We start from the raw sequence: 25,951 nt of genomic DNA, 5'->3' as shown, positions 1-25,951 counted from the left end.
CAATAACTGGCCAACTACTTAAAATCTCATTCTTTTTTCTTCTACACTTATATCTTAACATATTTAAGCTTGCGAATGGCACTACTAAGACGAATACAATCTTCTAAGATATTTACTGTGAAGGAAAATCTAGCATTTACACGCATAAGAAATTTTGAATTAATCGGAAAATAATAAAACCAGACTAATTGATGTGCCATCATTTTCTTCTATTTCCTAAACCCTTTTTGCACCATTTTAATTACTGATTGGTCTTAATTGTCAATTAATCAGGCAGTTTTATTATTTGGGCTCATTTAGCTAATTTGATGTTTTTAATCTAATTTCAGGAATTAATGAAACATTGGGCTTAATCCAGATTTTGGTTATGGACTTGAAGAGGGCAAATAAAGCAGCGCTTACCTTAGTTAATTTCTAATTAGGAAATTTCGCAATTTTATTTTATGTTGTTCAGTGTTTATTTTGTTTTGGGCCAGAGTATTGTAATAGGGCTCAGTGACTTTGAGTGACTCTTTTTAAATAGCAGCCTTGGGATTCGTGAAGGTGATTCTGTTATGCTATTCATTATTCAGAGCTTTTGTTTTAGGGTTTTACGTTTTCTGCTTTGATGCTACTGTTCACGTAATGCAATTTTACATTTTCTGCTTCTAATTACAATTTCGTTCTTGTTTCTTCTTCTACTTTCAATTTCGTTTATGTCCCATTTACGTTTCTGTTCATTTACATTTCTGTTCGTTTACATTTCTGCTTCATGTTTCATTTACGTTTTCTGTTTGAATCTATGGAAGGCTAAATATTTTGGTGTTTTTTCCTTTTGAGGACGAAGCCCAGCTCTCTTTGAGGTTTCGTTTATAATGTGGTTTCCTGGCAATTTTCCCTTCACCAGTTAACCCAAATTCGTGAACATTAATCAGTGCACGCTTCGTGTTCGATTAATTGCTTCTGAGCCTAACTTGTGTTCATGCTTAATGGACGAAGGGCTAACTAGTGTATGTGGTGCCTAATCACGTATTGACAACCCTAAGTTGATTTTCGCTTAGTAAATTGAAATAGGGTTGGATTAAGTGGTTAACTGTTAGGGACAAATTCTCCATGACCCAGGATAAAAGAATGGCTTCTGAATCAAAGTAAACAACCCGTTTTTAATATTAGTAGTTTCATATTCCAGTTTACTTATTCTGCTCTTTAATCACAAAATAAACAAACCCCCCCAATCGTTACTGTCACTATGCAAGTATATTATGAACATTTGGTTTGTCATTGCTCGTTGGGAAACGACCTAGGATCACTTCCTAGTTACTGCATTTTCATGTTTATTTGATTCGGGTACGGCCTCGATCACTAATATATATATATATATCATATTCATTCAATACACAGTATGGAACAGTTCAAAAACAAGTATACATACTAGTAATGCTTTTATCTCGTGGAACATCAACCAAAAGTGCAAGGCCTATGAATAGAACAAATAGTGTATCACATGTCGACATCCAAAATAATTTGTTATCAACAAAAAACAGTATTTCAAAAACCCCCAACAAAAAATAGAAATAATCAGAGTTTCTTGAACACTCACCTTCCAAGTTCAAACACTAAATAACCCCCTCCAGAACAAATGCCGCCACCCACAGATCTTGCCACCACCGTCTCCGCCACTCCACAACCACCAATCCCAATCCCTAAATACCCCCTTCCCCACAAAAAACCCTAACCACCCCCACCATAGAACCCTTCCCTCAAACACCACCACTGCTCCAAGTACTACAGGCCAGTTTCCTGTGTTGGCAGTGTCATCGTCGCTGACGGTGTGCACCGTGTCATCGTAATCAGGGTGTTTGACGTGTCGTACCTACTCCTCGATGTGCCATTCGTGTTCCAGTTCAGCTATTCCAAAATGCCGAAGGCAAAGCGGATCGTCATCCATGATCCAGTGTTCCTGCCCTTCGTGCCACCCACGATGCTGCAACCGTGGACTGGGAAGGCACCACCAAAGGGCAAGAAGAGCAAGAAGGTTCCTCACTGCTTGACCACATCGACTTCTACATCGAGGTCTCCACCACTGCCCGACTCAGCAATGACGCCCTCGTCCTTGTCAATGTCGTCGAGGGCATCTGCATCCAAACCCATGCCATCATCCGCCAGTGCTAGATCAAGTGCCTCACCCCCTCCCAGTGTCAAATCGTGAGAGATGAGAATGAGACCAAAAAGAGACGAGAGAGATACTTGTTGGCTATAGCAACATCGGATGGAGAAGAATCATTTGTTGAGTATTGAGGATTTAGGAATTTGTTTCTTTACTAATTTAGGGTTTCACTCAAAACAGAGAAAACAACAGAGAGAAAGCGAGAATAAGAGAGAGAGAGAGAGAGAGAGAGAGAGAGAGAGAGAGAGAGAGAAAGGGCTAGTGTGTTGCCCGATAAGAGAGAGAGAGAGAAAGAGAGAAAAAGCATAACCATTCAATTAGCGTCTTTGTACAGGGTTCAATTATGACGATTATTCAAAAACTGTCTTCATTATTAATGAACTTAATTACAATATTGTCATCGCATTGTCTTTAAAGATGGTTTTTGCCAACTATCTTTGTTGGCATGTCTTAATAAATAATTTTTGTAGAAATTATTTAAAGTGTATTTATAAACCCATGTTTTAGGGTGTCACAGTGTTGAAAAATTCAGTTCCTTGCGGGGAGGTAAAAATGATAGAATGAGAGAGCTTTGAGAGAAGAAAGCAAAAGAGAGCACTAAGGTTATTAAAGGAAATGACCGTGTCTCTTTAGATATAAGAATTGCTCACAACTTACAAAGAAAGAAGGAAAGAGGGAATGGTCTCTCCTCACTAAAACCCGTATGACCCAAACATAAAAGCCCAACATAACTTAATCCACTACTCATAAACAACATAACCCATTCATTTGATTTATATTTTATTATTCAACAACATAAAATAAATTTATTTTTCTTGCAATTTAATTAAAATCAGTTACCGTGTATTTAGAAAATCATGATGTTACATTGAATACTTGAATTTATTAGGAGAAGAAAGTATGATTTACTCTTATTTGTTTCACTTTATACTACTAATAAAAAAAATACATGAGTTGATATATATTAATTACAATAAACATAAATATATTTTTTTCAAGAGAGTATTATGACCATTTTCTTTAGAGTGTTAGTTAACAAAACAAATACATTAATAGAATGTATTTATTAAAATATAAAATTTGTTGTTTATCTTTTAATATATTTAAAAATTTATTAGATACTTTTTTTATCAGTATTTATTAGATATTATTAATACCCATTGACCAATATTATAATTAAGCATTTCCTGTGAACACTTTTTAGAGAGACGAGCAAAATGGACCCTGCCATGATAACACATTAATTGTTCCTTTATCATCAAATGAAGGAAAAGAAATCAGGCACATAATGTATACTATTACTAAACAAAACAGAAGGAGAAACTACCATAACATATATGGACATCGGTACCACCGACATATCTAAGCTTGTAGCGAAAATGTCCGAAATAATATTCTCAAAAGTTTACATGAAACTCTCCGAAAAATTGTCCCAAAAAAATTACATGAAAAATAATTTTGTAAATTAATAAAGAGGATAGAACAAAATATTCAGTAGTAAAAAAAAAAGGACCATCGTGAACATGAGATAACAAATGGACATGAAATCCAACTAAGTAGGATACTCTCTCTAATCAATGCCGTATGTGGCAAGTAACTGCCTTAAAAAACGCTTGGCTTCATGTAAGGAAAGAACAACATCGTATATTAATGAAACCATAAAGAAAACCATGGGCGAATAAATTCCACCCTTGCCTACAGCCCCACAGATTTTTTTTTTTTGATAAAGCACAAAATCTTATTTATTATTCACAGTAAAAAAAAAAAAAAACATAGTAGTGTGTGGCTCCTTAATTCAGGGAATTCCAATGTGCTTTATGACAACAGAAGCTTATGTCCCTATATATGTGTCAAATTGCACGAAGTTCTACTCCTCCGGTTGCTTATGTGTTACGAATTACACAATTGAAACGCCTTATTCTTACTTGGCTTCTTCTTAACGATTTTTATTCTCTTAAGTTTTAACCAAGCCACTCATTTTACTTCTATACCCTTTCCTCTCACCACCAGTCATAAAATTCCCATCTCATGGCTCAACTTGTAATTCACCTCTGCATGCATGGCAATTCTCAAACCCCAAATACTGCCAAGATCATCAGCCCCTCTTCTCTACTTACCGGAAAATAGTAAAAGATAAAAAAAAAACAAAAAATAAATAAATAAAGAAGAAAACCACTACATTGCAAAACCAATGGATCAATGAGCAAATGAACGTTTCATTACCACCCCTGACTAGCTAATTTCACTTGGTTCCTTAGTTTGTGCTAATAAATACCCCCGGAATAGCTATTGTACCATACACAGTCACCATGAAGTTGAGTTGCAATGGGTGTCGCATTCTCCGCAAAGGTTGTGGTGAGGATTGTGCCATAAGGCCATGCCTCGAGTGGATCAACACTCCTCAGGCCCAAGCCAACGCTACCCTCTTCCTTGCCAAATTCTATGGTCGTGCTGGCTTGGTCAACCTCATCGATTCTGCCCCACAACACAATGGACCTGGTAAGTTCAACATTTACGTTTATTTCATTTTTGGAAAGATAATTGGGGATGTAAAATCGTATCCAGCCCCCTCCGAGACTTCAATTATTACAATTTTATTGTTTACTATTAGTTCTCCCTCTTAAAGAAATTTTGAGCTAAATTGAGTTTTCGTAAGTAAGAATTCAAGTAGCAACTCGTTGGAAACTGCTTCTCCATACTACCGTTTTCATCCTAAAAGGAAAGATTCGGTCTCACCTTACATTTTTTTCTTACAATTGATTTAATTAATATATTTTTCCATGTTTTCGGTGAATTTACATTTTTCATTTTATTTGTCTCGGAGTCAAACTATAGCGACCATATACGTTTTGTTGTTTTATTGATAAAAAAATATACGTTTTGTTTTTACATTCAATAATAAGAGGAAGAAGAACGGATTAGTTTAGTTTAATCATTATTTTTTAATTTCTTAAAAACTGTTTTAACAAAAATGCTATTAATTATTTATATCTCGAAAAAGATTACAATGATTGTACATTTTCAGCTGTATTCAAGTCACTATTGTATGAGGCATGTGGGAGAATTGCGAATCCGACATTTGGGTCAGTGGGCTTGTTTTGGACCGGTGAGTGGGCCCAATGCCAAGCTGCCGTTGATGCTGTGCTAGCTGGGTCCCAGATCAAGGTCGTGGGAGCTTCCGATTCGCAGGGGATTGCGACACATGGCGACGAGCATGTTGCCCAAATCCTTGGCATTCGCCACGTGTCCAAAGATGCTGAAATGGACCATGTGAAAGGAAGAGCCAAGAAGATCAAGAGATCTAGGACAGTGATCAAGCCAAAGCCACAAGTGAGTTCAATTGACTCGGCTGCGATGTTGAAGCTGACTTGGAGCCGTGAGCCAGGAAGGTCCGAGGGTGATAGTGAGGAAACTGTGGAAGCTATGTTGGTGAGCCAAAACAAGCCGAGTCGTAATGGTGGAGTTGAGATGGATTTGGATCTCACTCTCGGCTAGGCTTCTACTGTTAGTGAAGTGTTGCTACCAAATCAATTTAGTAATAGAAAATAGCGTTGTTTTTAATATTTTGTTTTATATTTTACTCAAAAAGTATTTTGTTTTATTCGGCATTTGTATGTTTTTCTTCCGTGAAACAGGATCATTGGGCATAGCCAAATGTAAATGTTGTTGGGGATTTAAGGTAGTGTATGTTGTTGTTTGGAGCATAAACTCATTTAATAGTCCTATTTTTTTTCAATTAAAGAAATTTATGATAGGTTCCTAATATTTGAAAAATTTATCCTTAGGCATGTCGCGTGTTGTGCCAAAATTAAAAATTTAATTTAAAGGAAAAATTTATTTTGAACCAAACGTAAAAAACAGATATTTACCTGGGATCAAAAATATATTTAGGCCGATAAAAAATAAATAAAATATTTCCACCAATAAATATTCTAGGAAAATCTGTGATTTGTTTAGGATAATAAATGTTCTCATTAACTATCCTATTCTTTTATATTGAAGTCAAGTGGGTGTTTGGATTAATGTTGATCTTATTTGTTTTGAAATTCAATAATAATAGGTAAATAACAAATTCATAAATACATTGAAATGACACTCGTTATTATATTATTATATCAATTGGTTTAATGATATAAATTAGTAGTATTGAATACTGGTAATGATGTTATCATATTTATAAATGAAAGGATAATTAATGTCACTCGCTTTTTTTTTCATGGTTTACCATCAACAAATATTTAATGCTTCTAATGAAAAGGAAATCTCTTAAGTTAAATAGAAAAAAAATGGTCAAAGTACTTTGAAAAAAATGGTCAATAAAATTGCTATAACTATTAATGGTTACACAGAAACATCCATTATTTCTTTGACGAGCTTCATCAGAATCAGAAGTTGATTGCCCTTCCATAATTTTTTTTGTGTGGAAAAAACAAATGCCCGAGGAAAAAAAAAGGGGGAATAATTAAACAAAAATAGTTAATGAACATAAGCTACTCTTGAATCATCCATGAACAACATAAATGAAAGAAAATGACACTACTAGAAAATAAACTTTTAACATCGGTTGTTTTTTACTTTCAATATCAGTTTTTAACCACCGGCGTTAACATTATCAATGTTAACATCAGTTTTTTGAAAACCGATGTTAACAAACACTACACGACATCGGTTATTTATGAAAACCGATGTCGTATAATAAGAAATATACAAAAAAAAGAAAAAACTACAAAAAAAACATCGATTTTGGTTAAAATCGATGTCGTAAAGTACACAACAACATCGGTTTTAAAAAAACTGATGTTGAATTATGTATTCTAAAGTGTTTTCTACATCGGTTTTAGACCAACCGATGTTGCTTTTTGCAAAAAAATAATAATATTTTATTTGTTTTTACAATAACCAACCAGAACCTTCCATGATTTTCTCCAAAGAGAACCCTTTATGTATAGCATACTTAAACAAAGAGAATAAAAACATAGTTTTTGGATGTGCTTTCTTTTAATTGAACTTTTAAAAATTGCATCATTATATAATAGAAGGGAGAAAAGTAGTAAGAAAAATAGCATTGAAATTCTAACCAAAAACCATATTTTCAAGCAGTTAATCATTTACAAAAAAACCTGTTTTAGTTGAGTACAAAGAAATGCCTAAATGAATCTCATTAGTACATTCAACTAATGGAGTAATATGTTACCTTAAACACCTGACCATAGACATGTTACTCACGTGCTAATGGAGTAATATATTTGTGCATGTATAAAAGGCCACGTTTATACAAGTATAAAAGGCCATCCTAGAAGACACCAAACCATATCTAAGTTAACATTAAGAAGTCTAGATTTCTTTAGAAAAAGCAAGTAATCTGATTAATGTTCAAACTTCCAGAAAATTTGGTTGACCTAAGCGAAAAATGACAGATTATTGACAACCAAGGAAGTGTAAAAGCATTGAGTCATATATAATGTACATATCAAGAGTATTAGGTGCAGTGGGTGCCACATGCCTCCATCTTAATGTCTGTTCCATGAATTTAAGTTTATCTTTTGCCTCTGAATACTTCTCAAGATCATCTACATTTTGAATTGATGTCCGAAGAAACCTGGAACCAGTGTGGGGATCATGTTCGAGATATAGTAGATTTAACATCAAAGAGAGTAATATTGAGAATAGCCTACTTACTTGACATTATCAAGCTCAAAACAATGAAGATTTATACAAGATCAAGTTACTTATTGTCTACTACCCACAAAAAGCTTGAGTTTCCCTATGAGTTGCATTTTTAGATCCACCTTTCTTTTCATAATCATAAAGAATAACATTAAAGTCACAAAGAATGACCCAAGGACGCCATTATTATAACTATATATCTTCATAAAGTCTTAACCCATATGTCTAAGACCTGGAATTTGGGGTAATTTACTAATGTTTTTGAAAGGAAATAGTAATATATTATTTGACACACATTTTTCAGCACACATTTATTATTATTATTATTATTATTATTATTATTATTATTATTATTATTATTATTATTATTATTATTATTATTATTATTATCACATAATTTAAAACAAATTATACTAGCAACATGGTTTTATTTAAATTATGCTACTAGTATCTCATGTATCACATAAGAACATTGAATAAGGAGTCAATCACTCACAGTTGTTTGTCAAATGCCAATTGATTTTCCAAGTAATTCATGCTCTTTCAAGAACAATAGTTCTCCATGTATGGGTAGAAAATGTTGTGGCTTCACAATTCTTAGTACCTCCTCATGTAGAAATACATTTGTCTTCAATAATATGTCATATCAAAGACAAAAACCATACAAGGATACAAATAAAAAGACATCATCTTAGTACCTATCAACTTTTTTTATGATCCAGGTCCTCCTTTCTCGGCTATCTATCAGACACCATTGGTGTCACTAATCTTTTTTTTTGGCCTATTTCACTTAAACTAAACACCCTTATTTTCACTCCACCCACTTCTCATCTATTTCTATTTACTTTCTTTCTTTCTTTTTTCTTATTTTCATCCATCTTATTTCTTACTTATTTTTTTCATCCTACCAAACACAATGTAATAGTTTTAAAACTATGGACTCAACTAAATATTTAAAGTATATAGGATTAGGACCAAAAATTAAAAAATATTGTAGAATGAAAACCTTTCCAATTGATGTAATCATAAAAAAAGGCATTCAAATTTATGATAGAAAGGTTACCCAACCCTATGTTCAAACTAGTGGGAAGGGGTTGCTACTGTGGCATGAAAGATGTATCAACCCTGTAGTTTGGCTGCTCCCATTGTTCAATATAAAAAGGACATGGTCAATATATGGTTTGAAGCATAAACCTAGACATGTTCCTAGCTAAAGTGGGCTAAATCAGTCAATTCAAATGTACTAACAGAATTACATGTTCTTACATAACACAATGGACATTTATATAATTTACTCAAAAAAGTGCTAATGAGACACTTTTTAACATATTCTGTTATTAATTTAAATTTATTAAATATTATAAAATTATGAGTATCAAAAAAAGGAAAACAAATAATTTCACTACAATAATTAAACGAATTTAACACTCTTATAATAGTGTCAACAGGCTAGGCATTTGACTGGATTAAGTTAAGCATTGATTACTTTGGTAAAATGAAGTTTAATTATTTGGAAAGAAAGAAAAAAAGTTGTAAATTAGGCAGATCTCGATCACCTTCTTTGCAAGGTATTATTTTGATCTTGCATCCTTTTCTCTTGTCATAGAGAATAATGAGAGAACAAATCCAAAGTACATTCTAGCAAGGGTATTATTAACAAATTATGCACAACTTTATCCAAACATATAATCAATCCTTTAAAGTACATTGCCCCCTATTAATCTATCTGAAAAGTAATCAATATTAAATATCAATCTGAAAAGTCAATGTCAATATATATATATATATATATATATATATATATATATATATATGCATATAATCATTTGGCTCTGATACCAGAGATCAACAGAAAGGATACAAACAGACAGATAGGAAGTAAGAGTAATGCAATATGACAAATGCAGAAATTAAAAACTTGTAAACGGTTATCAAGGGCACACCGGAATCCGGCTTACAAACCCAGGTTTTTGAAAACAAAGAAACCGAAGCGGCGGCAGAGCCGCACAGGATCGGTGAAGGGAGAAGAGAGATGTGAAAAATAGAACTTTGAATTTATTGAAATCGAAAGAAAAGCTTACAAAGAGGTTTTCCCTAGGCAGAGCTTCTCTCTCTAAAACCTGATTTTGAGACTATCTGAAATGGTGCCTCACAAAGGGAACGAGGACTCCTTTAAATAGACCCAATGTTTTACTGTTTCAACAGTATCGGTAATGATTACCAGAACTGTTACAAAAACCTTTTCAAATTACATTATTATCGGGAACCGAATAATTAGTTACAATAATTCATGATTACTACAACTAACTAATCATCTTCTAATGATATACCAAAACAGTCATCCTCATTCTGGTAGAATGGATCATCTTCTTGGTCATCATTATTCTCGGATGATTCGGCTTCCTTCTTGGGGGGTTCTTCTTCTTCTTCCTATTGAAGTAGCTGGAGAACTTCCTTAAGATTCTGAGCAAGACTCTCTTTAGATTTTGAGCTTGCTAAGAATGCTGCAAGTTGAGACTTTTGATTTAGAAACAATGATGTCTCTGGATCAGCAGGCTTGAGAAACTCAGGGTTGCTCTGAAACCAATTCTTGACTTGTTCTGGAGCAGCCTTTGAGGTATCAAATTGTGACCACCACTTTACAAAGGCATGTATCTGCAATGGTGGATATTGTTTGTTGTTTTCGGTTTTTCCATATCTGTATTGCCATGAAAAAATCCATGACAAGGCAAAACTGGAAAAGTACTTTAAATCTGCCGAAATTCTTGATTCCTTGCTATTGAAGAGCTTGGTGAATTGTTGGAATCCCTGTTGGACTTCTTCTGGAAATATCTTCGGAATTGGTCCGAAGTAGTTCCACCATTGGAGGAACCAATTTGGAAAATTATACACAGTGTTATTCTTGAAGTAAATTAGCCATGAATGCTTAAATTTACTATTTTGATGCCAGAACACATTGGTCCAGGCGTCAATGTGGTCCCAATAATTATATCCTGCAGGATCAAAAGGTGCAAAAAAATTTTTGGGTTGGTTTAAGTTTGAGCCATAATGTCGTGGCTGCATAACCTTTAGGATTTGGATTGTGGAATGGGTATTTAGATTTGGATCTTTGGGGTCTTTGAAGTGTTTAATAGATACTGAGTTTGTATCTATTAGGATGAATTCGTAGAATTTTCTGGTTTTATTTGTGGCTGTTGGCCTATAATGGAATCCTGGGGGGAATACTTTGGCGGTTGCCTTGAAAGGATTCTTGTCTCAGTATTCTGGTTCCATTTGTAAAACATTGAAGAATTTGTTTTTTGAAATATAGCTATTGCTGGGTTGTGGTGTTGATTCTTGTTGAGTCAACGATTGGCTTGGTTTTTGGTTACAGACAGTTTTGGTCTGTTTGGCTTTTTGGATTTGTTTTTGTAGGTCTGTTTCAGAATCATTGTCTGATTCTGAAGCCATTTTTGCCCAGGTCTTTTTGGCCAATTTTGGTACTCTGGTGAGGCCTATGTCTTCTAAGGCCAGGAGAGTTTGTATTGACCAGGCATAGTCAGCCACAGTCTGTTTTGTTGTTGATTTTGGGGATTCCTGAGTTGATGACTCAGGTTTTATCTGGGTCAATGACCCTTCAAGCTTTCCTTTCTGGGTTGATGACCCGGAAGATGATGTAGTTGCCTTCTTGGTTATTGGCTCTGGTAGAGCCAATATAACATCTTTTCCTTTAGTACTGGATCTTCCTCCTCTGCCGGAGGAGCTAGACACCTTAGGAGGCATCGGGAATTTTCTGTAAAAATTCACGGGTGAGGTAGTCAGGTAGAGAGTTTGAAGAGCCCTTGATATATTCTATGTTAAAATCAAAGACGCTTAAGATTGCCTGCCGTCTTGCAAAAATTTGTTTTGAGTCAAGGTTTTTTACATCCTTTTGTAAAATGTCTTTGGCTGATTTGCAGTCAACCCTTACTAAAAATTTTTGATTCAATAAATCAGATTGAAATTTGGAAATGCACAAAACAATTGCTAAAACTTCCTTTTTAACAGTTGAATATTTTAATTGTGCAGGATTCCAATGTTTTGAAGTATATGCAATGACATGTTCTTGACCGTGTATTTGCTGTTTAAGGATACCACCATAACCGATGTTTGATGCATCAGTTTCGACAATTTTGAATGCCTGTGGAATGGGAAGATACAGACATTTTATGGATTGGACTTTGACTTTGATTTCTTTGACTGTTTGAGTATGGAGGTCAGACCAAGGAGGCAGATTCTTTTTCAGCCTATCATGTAATGGTTTGACAATATTGTTTAGATAGGGGACAAATTCTCCTACATAATTTAGGCACCCTAGAAATCGTCGTAACTGGGTCTTGTCTAAGATTTGGTTAGGGAATTTGGTAGCAAACTCTATTGATCTTTCTATTGGAATGATTGTGCCTTGGTATATATTGTGCCCAAGGAATCGTATCCGTGTCTGGAAAAGATTTATCTTTGATTTGGAGACTGTCAAACCATTCTGTTTAATGATATGGATGAAAGTCTGGAGGTGTTTAAAATGTTGATCAATATCTTGGGAGAAGATTAAAACATCATCAATGTAAAAAATGACGAAGTTTGAATAAGGATTGAAAATATCATTCATGATTTTTTGAAATTTTGAAGGGGCATTCTTCAGTCCGAATGGCATTACATTCCACTCATATTGCCCGAAAGGTACAGTAAACGCTGTTTTGTACCTATCTGATTCTTGGATTTGGATTTTCCAGAATCCGGATTTCATGTCAAATTTTGAAAATACCTTTGCAGAATTTAATCTGTTAAGTAGGTCTTTTTTATTTGGAATAGGATACCTGATCCATTGTAATGCTTGATTTAACGGTTTGTAATTTATGACTAAGTGAGGTGTTCCTCGCTCAATGTCGGATTGTTTGTTGACGTAAAAAGCCGCACAAGACCATGGACTTTTACTTTTCCGGATTAAACCTTTATCGAGTAAATCTCTAATTTCTTTTTGGCAATATTGAAGGAGTTCTTCATTCATTTGGATTGGTCTAGCTTTTGTGGGAATTTGTTTTTCCCTAAAATCTTTCTCATAAGGAAGATCAACAATATGTTTCTTTCTGTCCCAAAATGCATGTGGCAATTCAGAACAAACTGTTGATTCTATATGACTTAATAAAGATTGGATTTTCTCCTTTATTTGGGGTTTTCCTAGTTGTATTTGGATATTATTAAACGATACTTCTTCTTTTAAGAAGTTAATTTGATTTATTTTATTCTCTATAAAATTTATATTTCTAGAGATTGGTTTAGTAGAAAAATTAAATATAATTTTTCTTCCTAAATAACTTGTAGTTATTCCTTCATTAGATATTTGGATGGGAAATAAAACTCTTATGAAGGGAGTTCCTAGGATTACTTCATTCTTAAGGTTTTTTACCAGAAGAAAGTTTGTGTTAATCCTAAGACCTTGGTTTTCAATAATTGCATTTGATAACTTAAAGTTAATTTTTAATTTTGAGTCGTTTGCTGTACTAAGTTTCTCCGAGGTTTTCTCAAAGAATTTTGTAGGAATTAATCCTTCTAAAATACAGTTTGAGTCAGCCCCTGTGTCGAATAGGGCCATTGTTTCTAGAACAAAATCATTAATAATTATTTTTATGTTTATGTAAAATTTTTGGATTTTAATCTTGTTGATTAATCCCATAAACATATCGTCTTCTAGATTTTATGGTTGATTTTCTTCACTGTTGGTGTTTTCAGAATCACTTTCTTCCTCAAGTTGAGAAAGAATGATCTGATGAATTTCTTGTTGTTGACGAAGTTCTTTTACTTCTCTTTTTAGATTGTTTATTTCTGTTTAGAGATCTTGGATAGTCGTTGGTTTGGTTGAAGAGTTTTCCAATCTCTTGAGTATGCTACTTACATCAAACTTGTTGTTTGTAATAAAATCGTTTTGTCTAGGTTTGACTTCTAAGGTCTTCTTGAGTTTTTCCAGAAAAACCTTCTTTTCCTGGGGGTTAGGGATGGAATTAATTGCTTCAAACAAGAGATCTTGTTCTCTTGTTAGAGTGTTGATTTGCTTATCATCATCATCCGTTGATGATAATTGATCATCTTGTTGGATTAAGTTTAGATTTTCGTCGAAAAGTACGGAGGATGAAGTTTCAGTTTCTGTTTCTTCCTCCGAAGTTTCTATGAGTAAATTGTTTATTTGTTCTTCGATTGTAGGTTCTAGGTTAAGAATTCTTAATTTTTTCTTTAATCTACAATACTTACTAATGTTGCCTTGTTTTCCACAATTGTAGCATGTTATTTTTTATTTTATTTTTTGCTTAGGATTTTCTATTTCCTTACTAGTCGAGGGTTTTTGAGAGTATCTTCTTTTTGAAAATCTTCTTCTATTGGCTGGTTTATGATCCTGGATTTCTTTCCTAGAGGTTTGTTTCTTCTTTTGTTTTGGGCAGGCTGGTAAGCCAAATTGTTCACAGAAGGAACCTAAATCCCTCTTTGTTTGAGCTTTTTCTTTGGCTAATTGCCTCTGAATTTTGTCATCTTGGCAGATTTTTAAGGCTACCTTTTGGACATAGGAAATTAATTGACCATAGCTTAAGTTTTCATATGGAATGTCTCCATTGGCAGATTGACTACGAATTTTATCCTTAACCTTGTCTCCTAATGATCTGGGAAGACCAACTAGAAATTTTTCTTTCCGAAATGGTTGTTGACTATCTTCTCTGGTGTAAACCCTAGTTAGGAAAGTATCTCTGTACCACCTAAAATCTGCTAGGGTTCTACACTTAAGGTTTGATAATAATTCTGCAGACCTATCTTTCCATAAGGATGGGTCTCCAATAAAATGTTGAGCTATTGTAAAAATTAAGGTATTGACAACGTCGGGAATTTCTTTATCATCGTCATTAGTAATGACTTTTCCGTTGAGATCCATTTTGACTGCGCTGTAAATTTTTTATTTCTCCTCATTAGTGAGATAATTATCCCACCATCCTTTCTGTTGTCCAGAAAATCCTACCACTAAGATGTCTATAATGGTCTCTTCTGAACATTCGTGAGAGGTTTGGTAAGCCGTAGCCACCATGGTCATATGTTGGAGTGTATTCATGATATTATACTCCGTTTGTGCATCTATGTTCCATTCATAGATGTTGTTTGCACTAAAACTCTTGAAATTGTTTTCTCCTCTTTCTTCTAATAGAAGGTCAGGGGCAGTTGGACGTTGATAATATAATTTGGAAGGTGTTTTCCAATGTTTGGAATTAATTGGATTTATATTCTTTTCTGACACTGATCCTATCTCAGTTGTGTTATCTGAGTTTTGGTCACTATCTTCATTAATAACATTAATTAATTTGGAGGTACTTCTTGTTACCATTTTGGAAGTATTTTCCGAGGTTTGGGGAGTTTCCGGAATGACTTTAAGTAAAATACCAATCTTGTTTAGTAATTCACAATGATTGTCACCTACTCCTTCAACTAAGGATTTAGTTTTCCTAAGTTCTCTAATCTTTCGCTTAGCATTCTCACTAACTTTGAAAGGTTTGAACAGTGGTTTTTCAATGGGAATACTTGGAAAGGCTTCTTCAACCGATTTTTGCTTAGGAACTACCTTAGTTTTAATGGTTTCTCCTAAAATTTGTAAATATTTATTGGTGTAGTTTGCCTGTTCCATTAGGCTTTTAATATCTTCAGAGGTTACTTCCTCATTAATATCTTTTGTTTTAAATGGGGTTGCCATTACAAGTTTGTTGTTACTATCTTTGATATTCGGGAGTTGATATTTGGTTGTGGGAGGTAATTCTGATTGGATTATCTCACCATCTCTTACTTGCCAGTTGGTTATGACGTTTGTTGATGGATCACCTATGATGTCTTGCTTCCATGGGTAATCTATATCTTTTTTGATGGTATAAGCATGGAACCAATCAAAGAAAAGGACATTAACTTTGACCCTTCCGACAAATTCGTAGAACTTGTCTTGGATCTGTTTTCTGTTTGTACCCTTGTAATTCTGGAAAAACCATCTCCTTTGAGGCTCATTCGCCGGAGAATAAAAATCTTTCCTAAGGGTTTCCTTATCAATGCTAAAGTTGTCAGATAACATCATAAGGTTCCATAGAAGAGTATGTTGGGGATTGGATCGACTTTTGGTCGTCCTCCTAATCTTGGTTGTAGGTCATTCTTGGTATGCTAGAAGTGGTATCTAGTCCTTGGAGGTTTACAGTAGGGAACTGGTTATGTAACTCAGATCTGGTTAGTCCTACTGGGATTGAACGGGTTCTAACCGAAAAAGACCTTCTGGCTGACTCATATTTAGACCTAGAGGCTTCTATCCTTGATGAGAAGGAGTTTCTCCTATTGAAGGTTATTTCTACCTTTCCGGAGTTATCCTGTTTAATGTCTTCAATAATTGGAGCGGGTCGGGGATCAGACGGTGTGGCCTTCTCCATGACCCATTTTTCGGGGAGAGTTACTTCATCCCATTTTATTATTCTTTTTAAAGAGACGTTGGCTTTTGTCATATCGGTAATAAACAAGGTTGTTTCTCCCTTTTGTGGTTGCAACAGGACTCTAGAGGCACAAGTGTTCATGACCTTGTACTGGATCCTATAGATTAAAGCCGCCGGGATTGATCCTTCTTTCATGTCAAGGCCATGAAAGTGGATGTTTAAGAACAGAGAGTCGAGAATGTTTCTATCCATTAGACTCACTGTTTTGTTTGGATAGCAATTAAAATATACTGGACCTTGTCCTAGGCTGGTTTCGACTGTTCCAATTAAGGAATCTTCAAATTTATTATGCCTAATATCTCTTAGACACATTAACACTGCTGCATCTATGCCCATGTCTATTAAGGGCTTGATGGCTACTTGTACACAGCCGATGTGTAAATATTTATACTTTCGGCTATGTTCATAAATTGAATTTTTTGAAAGTAAATGAAATTCTTCCCCTATGTTTTGCCCCAGAGGAATATTGTTTTCTACTGTTTTGATTATGTAGTCAAAATTGTGTTTATCTTTAATTTTTTCAGGAACGTATAGTTGATCCTGAGGGATTTCTGGGATGTTCCAGTCATCCATGTTTTGATTAATATCTTCGAATCGGACTTCCTCATCGAAGAGATTGTGTTTAGGGGCGACCTCTTGGGTCTGGTTATCTTGATCATTTAATAAGTTTGAATTTCTGGAAGAATTTGATGAAGAGGAATTAGACCGAAAGGAAATACGCGAAAAAGAACGTAGGAGTCTAGACATGATTATAAAATCCTCTAATATCTTCGCCCTCATTTGGTTCCATAGAAATATCTCCGTAAGTATATATATATATATATATATATATATATATATATATATATATATATATATATATATATATATATATATATTCCCAACCAAGCAAATCAACCTTCCTAAAGCCCTGCACCCATAAAATAGAAAACGTCATTGGCATCACAATAACACATAATGTTATAAACATAGATGAATACAAATCCTTCATGAATGATGAATCCAATCACTTATCAATAGACACTTTAACTGTGCATACGATTAGAGTAAAAATAAAATATCATTAGAAAACAAGATTAAAGTGTTAAAAGTAATTCACCAAATTAATTTCTAAAGTTTTGAAAGTTTAATCACAATCTTTAAATTTTAGTTTCTAAAACTAGATTAAAAATAGATGGGCAGGGACTAAAACGAGTAAAACTAAAATCTAAAAAATGTAAAAATAAAAATAAAAAATTGTGCAGGTACAGAGAAAGAAGAGGACATAGAGAATCAGATTCAAGACAGTGAAAAATAGAGGCAAAGAAGAAAAGGTAAGGATGTAGGAAAATTGACTGACATAGGTGTTAAGCTAGCGAACGAAGCTTGAGAAATTATTGTTGTGCTTGAAGTACTTTGGGAGAAGGGTTTTGGAGAACTCGTGCGAGTCCCAAACGATGAAACTATCGCAAGTTTGGCTCCATAACACAATGGGGTTGGTGTGAGGATCCTCCACCATTTCAAACATTGACGTCGATGAAGATGAAGACCAGTTAACGGCACCGTCATCCATCTCTTCTTTCACTGTGTGAGTCTTCGTCCTCATCGTTACTTTTTCCGTTGCCACTCCCGAGTCCTTGCTCTCGCTCAAAACTTCATCGTCATTGCAATCGCTTTTTCTGTCATTGAACAACTCTGCTTTGACTCTTGCTACTTCTTCTCCCCCCATGGTATGGTGCTGCTTATATTTATTCACTACCACCGTCACCACCACTCCTTAATTTCTGCTTTTTACTTTATAATTAAATCTCAATAGATGAGGATGATGATGTTGCAAAGAATCACGACAAAGGGAATTCCAAGAACGAAAAGGGGTTGGTTTTGAAAATTTTGGTTAACACCCGAGCAAAAGAGAGGCTTTTAGTATTCCAACATCAACTTCGGTTATTTAAAAAAACCGATGTTAATCAATTTTCGTGGTAATGTTAACATCGATTTTTTAAAAAATCGATGTTAATAAATTTTTTTTAACATCAATTTTTTAAAAATCAATATCATTATTGTAACGTTAACATCAGTTTTTTTTAATAACTGGTATTAACATGATTTTGTTAACATCGATTTTTAAATAACTGATGTTAACATCGGGTTTTTCAAAAACCGATGTTAACAAAATCGGCTTATTTACAAAAATGCCACCGCTTTTTTATTAACATCGGTTTTTAAATAACCGATAAAATCACCTTATTTACAAAAATGAAACCACTTTTTTTGTTAACATTGGTTTTATTAAAAACCGACGTTAAAATAGTGATGTTGAAAGTATTTTTTCTAGTATTGTGGGGGAGCAAATTGGAAAATCTAGCATCCCAAATCCTTATAGGCAATACTTTGTTGATGCATCAACTATGAAGTTAGCTACTTCGAGGGAATTTTGTTGAAGGACACAATTGGGATGCATATGGCATGTCATTATTGTTGAATGAAATCTATAGTAAACTTTGAATTGTTTTCCTCACAAAGATTCCTGTACCCACAAACTAAGGCGAGATCGATCCTATGATATATACCCTATATAATTAAGCTTGAAGAATAGAGCAGGTTCCTAAGGTAGCCAACCATAAAATGACAAAGACAATTTTTTGGAGGAATTTTCTACCATCTTTTATTCGAGAAGAGATTTTAAGGAATAAATATGACCTTCCTTGCTTTAGATTCACATAATTGTACATAGGCTTTTGCTGTTTGCCCCTATGATCTTTATTTTCTTTTTTATTTTTAATATGGTGGAGTGTGTTGCTTTTGTTGTTGATGAGTTCAGTTCCAACCTAGATGGCATTAGGGGTGTTCACGGGTTTGAGTTAATGTTCAACCAGAATACTTGTTTACTCCCTCTTCCAAATTGGTATTACTTGTTTTTATATGGGAGTGGTCTTATCAGCAAGTGCACGGGTCGCCAAGTAAAATAATTAAAACGGAATGAACCGAGTATCGAACACAGGGAACTTGTTCATTTAGAAAAGTTTTGTTAAGTAAGTAGGCATTTGCAAACAGAAATTAATGATTGTGAATTAAAGCAAAAGTATGTTCTATCTTAAGTAAAAGCAATAAACGAGAACAAGTAAGTGTGAAAACAAATATCTAAAGGCGTTGGGTCCTTCTACTGAGTAAGTTGATGCAATTAATGATGTTTTTCTAATTAAGTTCCTGTGTTCTATGCTGATGACAAAAATACCAAACATCGATTCCTCTAGAGTTTGGACTAATTTAAATCAAACTTCGTTTGCAAATCCTTCTTGTTGAACTTAGCCTAATTTAAACAGCATTATACTCACAGCATAATAAAGAAAGCTAAAACCCTGCACACTATCCCTAGCAATGTAGTTATTCAGTCCCTGCTCTATCAAGTTCTAAGGAAACAGTACATTTCCCAATGCTAAAGTCCCTAACAGCACACACAAATGGGCGATCAAGCCACAAGCATGCATACAATAAGCATAGATAGAAGCAGTGAACACATAAAACAACCATAATTTGATATGAAAAAGAGTTTACATCAACTACTCAATAAGAATTCCCAACTGAGGGTTTTAGCCTTTCATGGCAAGGAAGCTCCTTTTACACTGAAGAAGAGGAATCAAGAGAAATTGCTTGCTTACAAAGGAGTGGGGATGTCTCCTCCACCTCTAGGAATCTCACAATCACTCAAAAACTCACTAATCTCCCTAAAAGATGAAAACTTGGCCCTTTGCTATGCTCTACGCTCTCTAAAATTCACACTCTTCAGGCCTCTGAGTAGTGAACAGTTCTCTTGGCTCCCCCCTCAATTCTGTGCAAATCAGGCTTAAAAAGGGCTTCCTGATCTCAACATCGCGCTTAGCGTGAGTAAGTGAATTTGAGCTTAGCGCCAATCCCGCACTAAGCCTGGAAAGCAACAAACAACTCGCTTAGCAAGCTAATAACGCGCTAAGCGCGTGCTTGTGTAGCATATGTCTTTCCAGATTCCCCTTTACTCGCTAAGCGTGTTGGTGTTGGGCTTAGCCGTTGGTGTTGGATCAAGTGGCCTCGAAATAATTCAGAAGGGGGGGTTGAATTAATTATGAATGTGTCTTGACTAATTAAAAATTTATCCTTTTTAATATTACTAGATTCAATTAGGCTTTACTACTAACTTATGAGAAAGTAAATAACAGAAACAATAACTTAGATAAAAGTAAAGCGAAAATAAAAAATGCACAGTGGAAAGATAAAGAGTGTAGGGAAGAAGAAGACAAACACAAGATTTATACTGGTTCGGCAACAACTCGTGCCTACATCCAGTCCCCAAGCAACCACCGGTTCTTGAGATTTCCAATAACCTTGTAAAATCCTTTACAAGCAAAGATCCACAAGGGATGTACCCTCCCTTGTTCTCTTTGAACAACCAAGTGGATGTACGCTCCACTTGAATTGATCCACAAGAGATGTACCCTCTCTTGTTCTCAGTATTACAACCCAAGTAGATGTACACTCTACTTGTACCACAAAGGATGTATCCTCCAATGTGTTAAGACAAAGAATTCTTAGGCGGTTAGTCCCTTGAATCTTTGTAAGGGGAAACAAAAGATATCTCAGGTGGTTAGTCATTTGAAATCTTTTGTTTAAAGGGAAGAGGAAGAATAAAAAGAATTCTCAGGCTGTTAGTCCTTTGAAATATTTTGGCAAGAGGGAGAAGGAAGAAAAGATAGCACACTTTTGTTTTCGGCAGAATTTCCACTTGCAGAAAAACAAAGTTTTGAATACAAAGTTTAGAAAGCTTTTTGTCAAAGAAAAAGCAATGGGCAATGGTTAGAGAAAGATTGTGAAAAAGGATTGTTTGGAACAATATCATATATGTGTTTTGGATGATTGTAAAATGCATGTCAAGGTCTTGCTTTTATAGACTTTTCATGTCTGGTAAAAAAAACCATTGGAAGAGTTATGACTAATGAGAAAATCATGTTACGAGTTATAACTCTTAACTTTTGCTTCAAAACTATTCACTGGTAATCGATTACCACAATGGTGTAATCAATTACACAATGTATTTTATGAAAAGTTGTGACTCTTCACAATTGGATTTGAATTCCAATGTTCAGATTCACTTGTAATCGATTACTAATATAGTGTAATTGATTACACTATTTGAAAATAATGTTGGAACGCTACAAATCATTTGAAAACATTTTGAAAACCAATCTGGTCACTGGTAATCGATTACTGCCAACTGGTAATCGATTACCAGAGAGTAATCACTCTAGTAACTTAGAAAATTTGAGAAAATTCTTTTGTATAACAAAACTGTGCTATTTGGTTTTTTGAAAAAATCTTTTAGTACTTATCCTATATGAAGTCTTGACTTGTTGCTTCTTGATTTTTTCTCTTGAATCTTGGATTGGATTCTTGATGCTTGATCTTGAAATCTTGAATCAATCATTTGGGCTTTTGGCATCATCAAAATTGTTGTTCATCATCATGAAACTTGCTTCTACAATCTCCCCCTTTTTGATGATGACAAACCTGAAATCAAGAAATGCATACAAGCTCTATCTTCTAATCGATCACTCACTTAATTCTTCCCATTTGTTTTTGAGTTTAAGCTTCACTTGAAATTAATTTATTTAATTATATGAGTTCTTGATTTAATCCCAACTTTCTTTCCCCCTTTGGCATCAACAAAAAGCCTGAGTTCGTATAGAGACATAAAATCATACATTCACTCATAATCATCCAAGCAAGGAAGACAATAATTCATACATAAACTAAGCAAGGATGATAATAATTCATTCATAAACTATAATATAATGTCAGATAATTTAGAAAGTCATCCAAGATAACCAAATTAAAACAACTAATTTAGAAAGTAACATACTAATAAGTGTTTCAAAACATAGCCAAATACACAGCTAGAAATCAAAATACTAATAATAATAGTAATGTCTAAACTGATGGTGGCGGTGGTGGTAAGTCAAAGCAATCACGAATAAAGGTGACATCTCCTTCAACCTTTGTAATCCTTGAGTCCATCTCCTCGAATCGTGTGTCCACTTGACGTTCCAAAGAGTCAAACCTCTCACCAACATAGGTTTGAAGTCTATCAAACCTGTCCAAAATACTCTGAAGGAGAGAAGAATCCTCTCCACCCGCTAAGTGTCCTTCATCATCCTTTGGTTGAGTACCCTTTTTTACCCAAGAGCCATCATGCCATCATGCTCTTTGTGGTAACCAAAGGAGGCAACCATAGCAGCACTGATCAAGAAAGATCTCTTGATTGGAACATAAGGTTCAGAATCAAGAGGGATGTTAAAATGTTGAAGGAAAAAAGTAACTAAGTGAGGATAGGGCAAATGAGCATTTAATCGCAATGCCTTATGCATGTGATACCGAACTAGATGTGCCCAATCAATTTATCGGCCGATATGAAAGGCTCACATGACTATTAGATCTTCTTCAGAAACCTGTGCAAGGTTTGAAGATCTAGGGAGTAGGATACGAACAATTAGATAATGAAGGATACGGATTTCAAGAGCCAATGAACCGACAAGCAGCCTTTCGGTCATATCCGTTTGGTTGGTGCAAACCAACCGTGATGTAAGCTCCATTGGAGCTTGTAGGCCTAGGATATTCTTCATCAATGGATTCCTTTGCTTCTTGGAAGATGAATGGCAGCGGAATGGAGAAGGAAGAGAGAGAGGAGATGCCACTTCAAGGAGAAGATGAGTCTAGAAGAAGCTCACCACCATAGGAGGCCATGGATAAGAACTTGGAGGAAGAAAGAGATGAATGAAGGGAGAGGGAGAGAAGAGCACGAAATTTTATGCTCTAAGAAAGCTCTGAAATCTGAAGTTTAATTTTCAAATGATCAAAGTTCCCAAAAATACACACACATGACCTCTATTTATAGCCTAAGTGTTACACAAAATTGGAGGGAAATTTGAATTTCTATTCAAATTTCACTTGAATTTGAAATTGAATTTGTGGAGCCAAATTTTGGAGCCAAAATTTCACTAATTATGATTAGTGAGTTTTAGCTATGGTTCAGCCCACTAATCCAAGATCAAGTCCAAGATTCTCCACTAAGTGTGCTTAGGTGTCATGAGGCATGTAAAGCATAAAGGACATGCACAAAGTGTGACTATATGATGTAGTAATGGGGTGTAGCAAGCAAATGCTCACCTCCCCCTCTAAAATTTAATTGTATTGGGCTTCTCCCAATTCAATTAAATTTATTTCCAACCACACACATCAAATATTCACTCAATGCATGTGAAACTACAAAACTACCCCTAATACAAAAACTAGTCTAGGTGCCCTAAAATACAAGGGCTGGAAAATCCTACATTTCTAGGGTACCTTACCTATTTTGTGGAGCCCTAAATACAAGGCCCAAAAATAATGAAACCTTAATCTAATATGTACAAAGATAAGTGGGCCCATACTTAGCCCATGGGCCTGAAATCTACCCTAAGGCTCATGAGAACCATAAGGCCTTCTCTTGCATCTCTGGCCCAATCTTCTTGGAGTCTTCTATCCAATGCCCTTGCAAGGTAGGATTGCATCAAACCGGGGGGCATCATGCACAGAAAAATGAAATTTCCAATCATCCAGTGCACCTTCAAATGGTACACCTTTGCTAGACAATTGGGTCAAATCATAGAAGAGGGATTGGTCAATGACCATCTTTATCCCAAAGACCTCATAAATCAAGGTACTCTATTGAATTTCAAGGTTAGAATAAAAAGCTTTTACCAATTCAGCTTTTACCAATTCAGAATACACAGGCAGTTTTAAAGACAAAGGGAATGAGATTTGAGTTCTGAAATGCTTGATGCATTCGAAACTATCATCAAAAAAGAAATCCATATCTATGAACTTAGGGTCAATGATAGAACGAGAGGAGAAGAGGTTTGTGTACCGTGTACGTTGTTCTTCTGATGAGAACAATGAGGAGGAGGAAATGGAGTAAGGAATTGGAGTATCCTGAGCCTTGGAGTGTTGTTGGCTTCTACTCAAAGAACCCTTGCGCTTCTTTGATGATTCCGCCATTTGAGAGACTTATTCGAAATTTCAATCGGTTGAAATGAAAGAGGATGAAAAAATGATGAATTTTGGGCTTTGTGGGACGTGATTTGGATAAGAAATGAGTGAGTTATGGCAGAAAGAAAAATTGGGAATGAGGGTTTCGCGAGAGAGATGAAGTTACAATTTCATGAATTCTGTAATTTGAATTTATAAGCAGCAGGGACGCGTTGTAATTGATTACATCTTTTGGTAATCGATTACACTTAGCCTGACTCACTGTAATCAATTACACATTGTGGTAATCGATTACCAGAGAACATTTTAGTAGAACTAAGTGCTGAATGAACTTATAGGGTGAAAGGATTTGAAAGGGGGTCAACATACTTTATATCTAAAAACTCTTATATGAAAATAAATATATATAACATAATAGATTTTTGAAAAACTTTATGAATGACTTTTAAGCAAGTAATTCACATATCATACTAAAAATCATGCAAGAATCATAGGCATTATCAAGTATTTGTTTTAATAATAAACTTCATGCTTTGAGAAGGAAAATAACTCAATTAAACATATAAGCACATACTCATAATAGCAATCAATCAAGACAAACAAATAAAATTTTGTTAGTCATCATATAACAAGTTAATTAAAAGGAAAGTTTCAACCAAATTAATTTAAAAGAGAATGGTTTTGATGTTACCTTTTTCATGATTTAAGTGCCTAGCTCTTCAAAGATGGAAGTCGGACTTTTGCTTTTTGCTTAATCTTCTCGTGAGATGTTCTCATCACTCTCATAGTCCTTGGATAGAAGGTTGATCTCCTTCTCCGAACCATTGGATGAGTCATTGTCATCCCATGCAATATACGCCTTCTTGGATCTTCTTTCTTCATGACTTTTCTTCTCATTCTTCTCAGGCCATTTCTCGTTTGAGGGGCAATTTGCTTTGATGTGACCGAGTTGGTTGCACTTGTAGCATCTAAGAGTTGGAGAGTCTTATTGGAATCTTTTTCCATGGTTGAAATTTTGACGCCTCTCGATTCTTCTCTTCTTGACAAATTTGTGAAACTTCTTCACAAAGAGTGAGAAGTCTTCTTCACCTTCTAATTCTTCATCTTCATTTTCTTCTTGCATTGATGAGGAGGCTTTTAGTGCTATGCTTCGTTTCCTCTTGTCGGTTTCTTCATTTTGATTTAGTCGTTGGAGTTCCATCTTATGTTCCTGTAATTTGCCAAAAAGAGTGGCAAGAGACATAGAAGAAAGATCTTTACTTTCAGAAATGGCAGTTACCTTGGGCTGCCATTCCCTACTTAAGCATCTAAAAACTTTATTAATTAAATCTTCATTAGGAAAGATTTTTCCTAAGGAGGCAAGGTGATTAACTATGTGTGTGAATCTTTTCTGCATGCTTTGAATGTTCTCATTTGTGTTCATCCTAAAGAGTTCATATTCATGGGTCAATGTATTAATCCTAAATCTCTTAACATTAGTGGTGCCTTCATGTGTGAGTTGTAGTGTATCCCACATCTCCTTTGCATTTAGATAGTTTGAAACTCTAAAATATTCATCTCTTCCTAGAGCAAAAGTAATAATGTTTTTGGC

General features: G+C 34.8%; 1 protein-coding gene across 1 annotated transcript; it reads left to right on the top strand.

Moving 5' to 3' along the window:
* The first annotated feature begins 4,336 nt into the window (after nt 1-4,336).
* On the top strand, nt 4,337-5,711 carry LBD35 (LBD domain-containing transcription factor). Its single transcript, NM_001354005.1, has 2 exons — nt 4,337-4,645; nt 5,172-5,711. Exons 1-2 carry the CDS (start codon nt 4,456-4,458, stop codon nt 5,639-5,641), a joined length of 660 nt encoding a protein of 219 aa, NP_001340934.1. The 5' UTR covers nt 4,337-4,455; the 3' UTR covers nt 5,642-5,711.
* The last annotated feature ends 20,240 nt before the right edge of the window (nt 5,712-25,951 follow it).

Source organism: Glycine max, chromosome 8 (genome assembly GCF_000004515.6).
Source record: "Glycine max cultivar Williams 82 chromosome 8, Glycine_max_v4.0, whole genome shotgun sequence".
NCBI lineage: Eukaryota > Viridiplantae > Streptophyta > Magnoliopsida > Fabales > Fabaceae > Glycine > Glycine max.
Note: the sequence above shows the minus strand (reverse complement) of the source record. Positions and strands in the feature narration are given on the sequence as shown.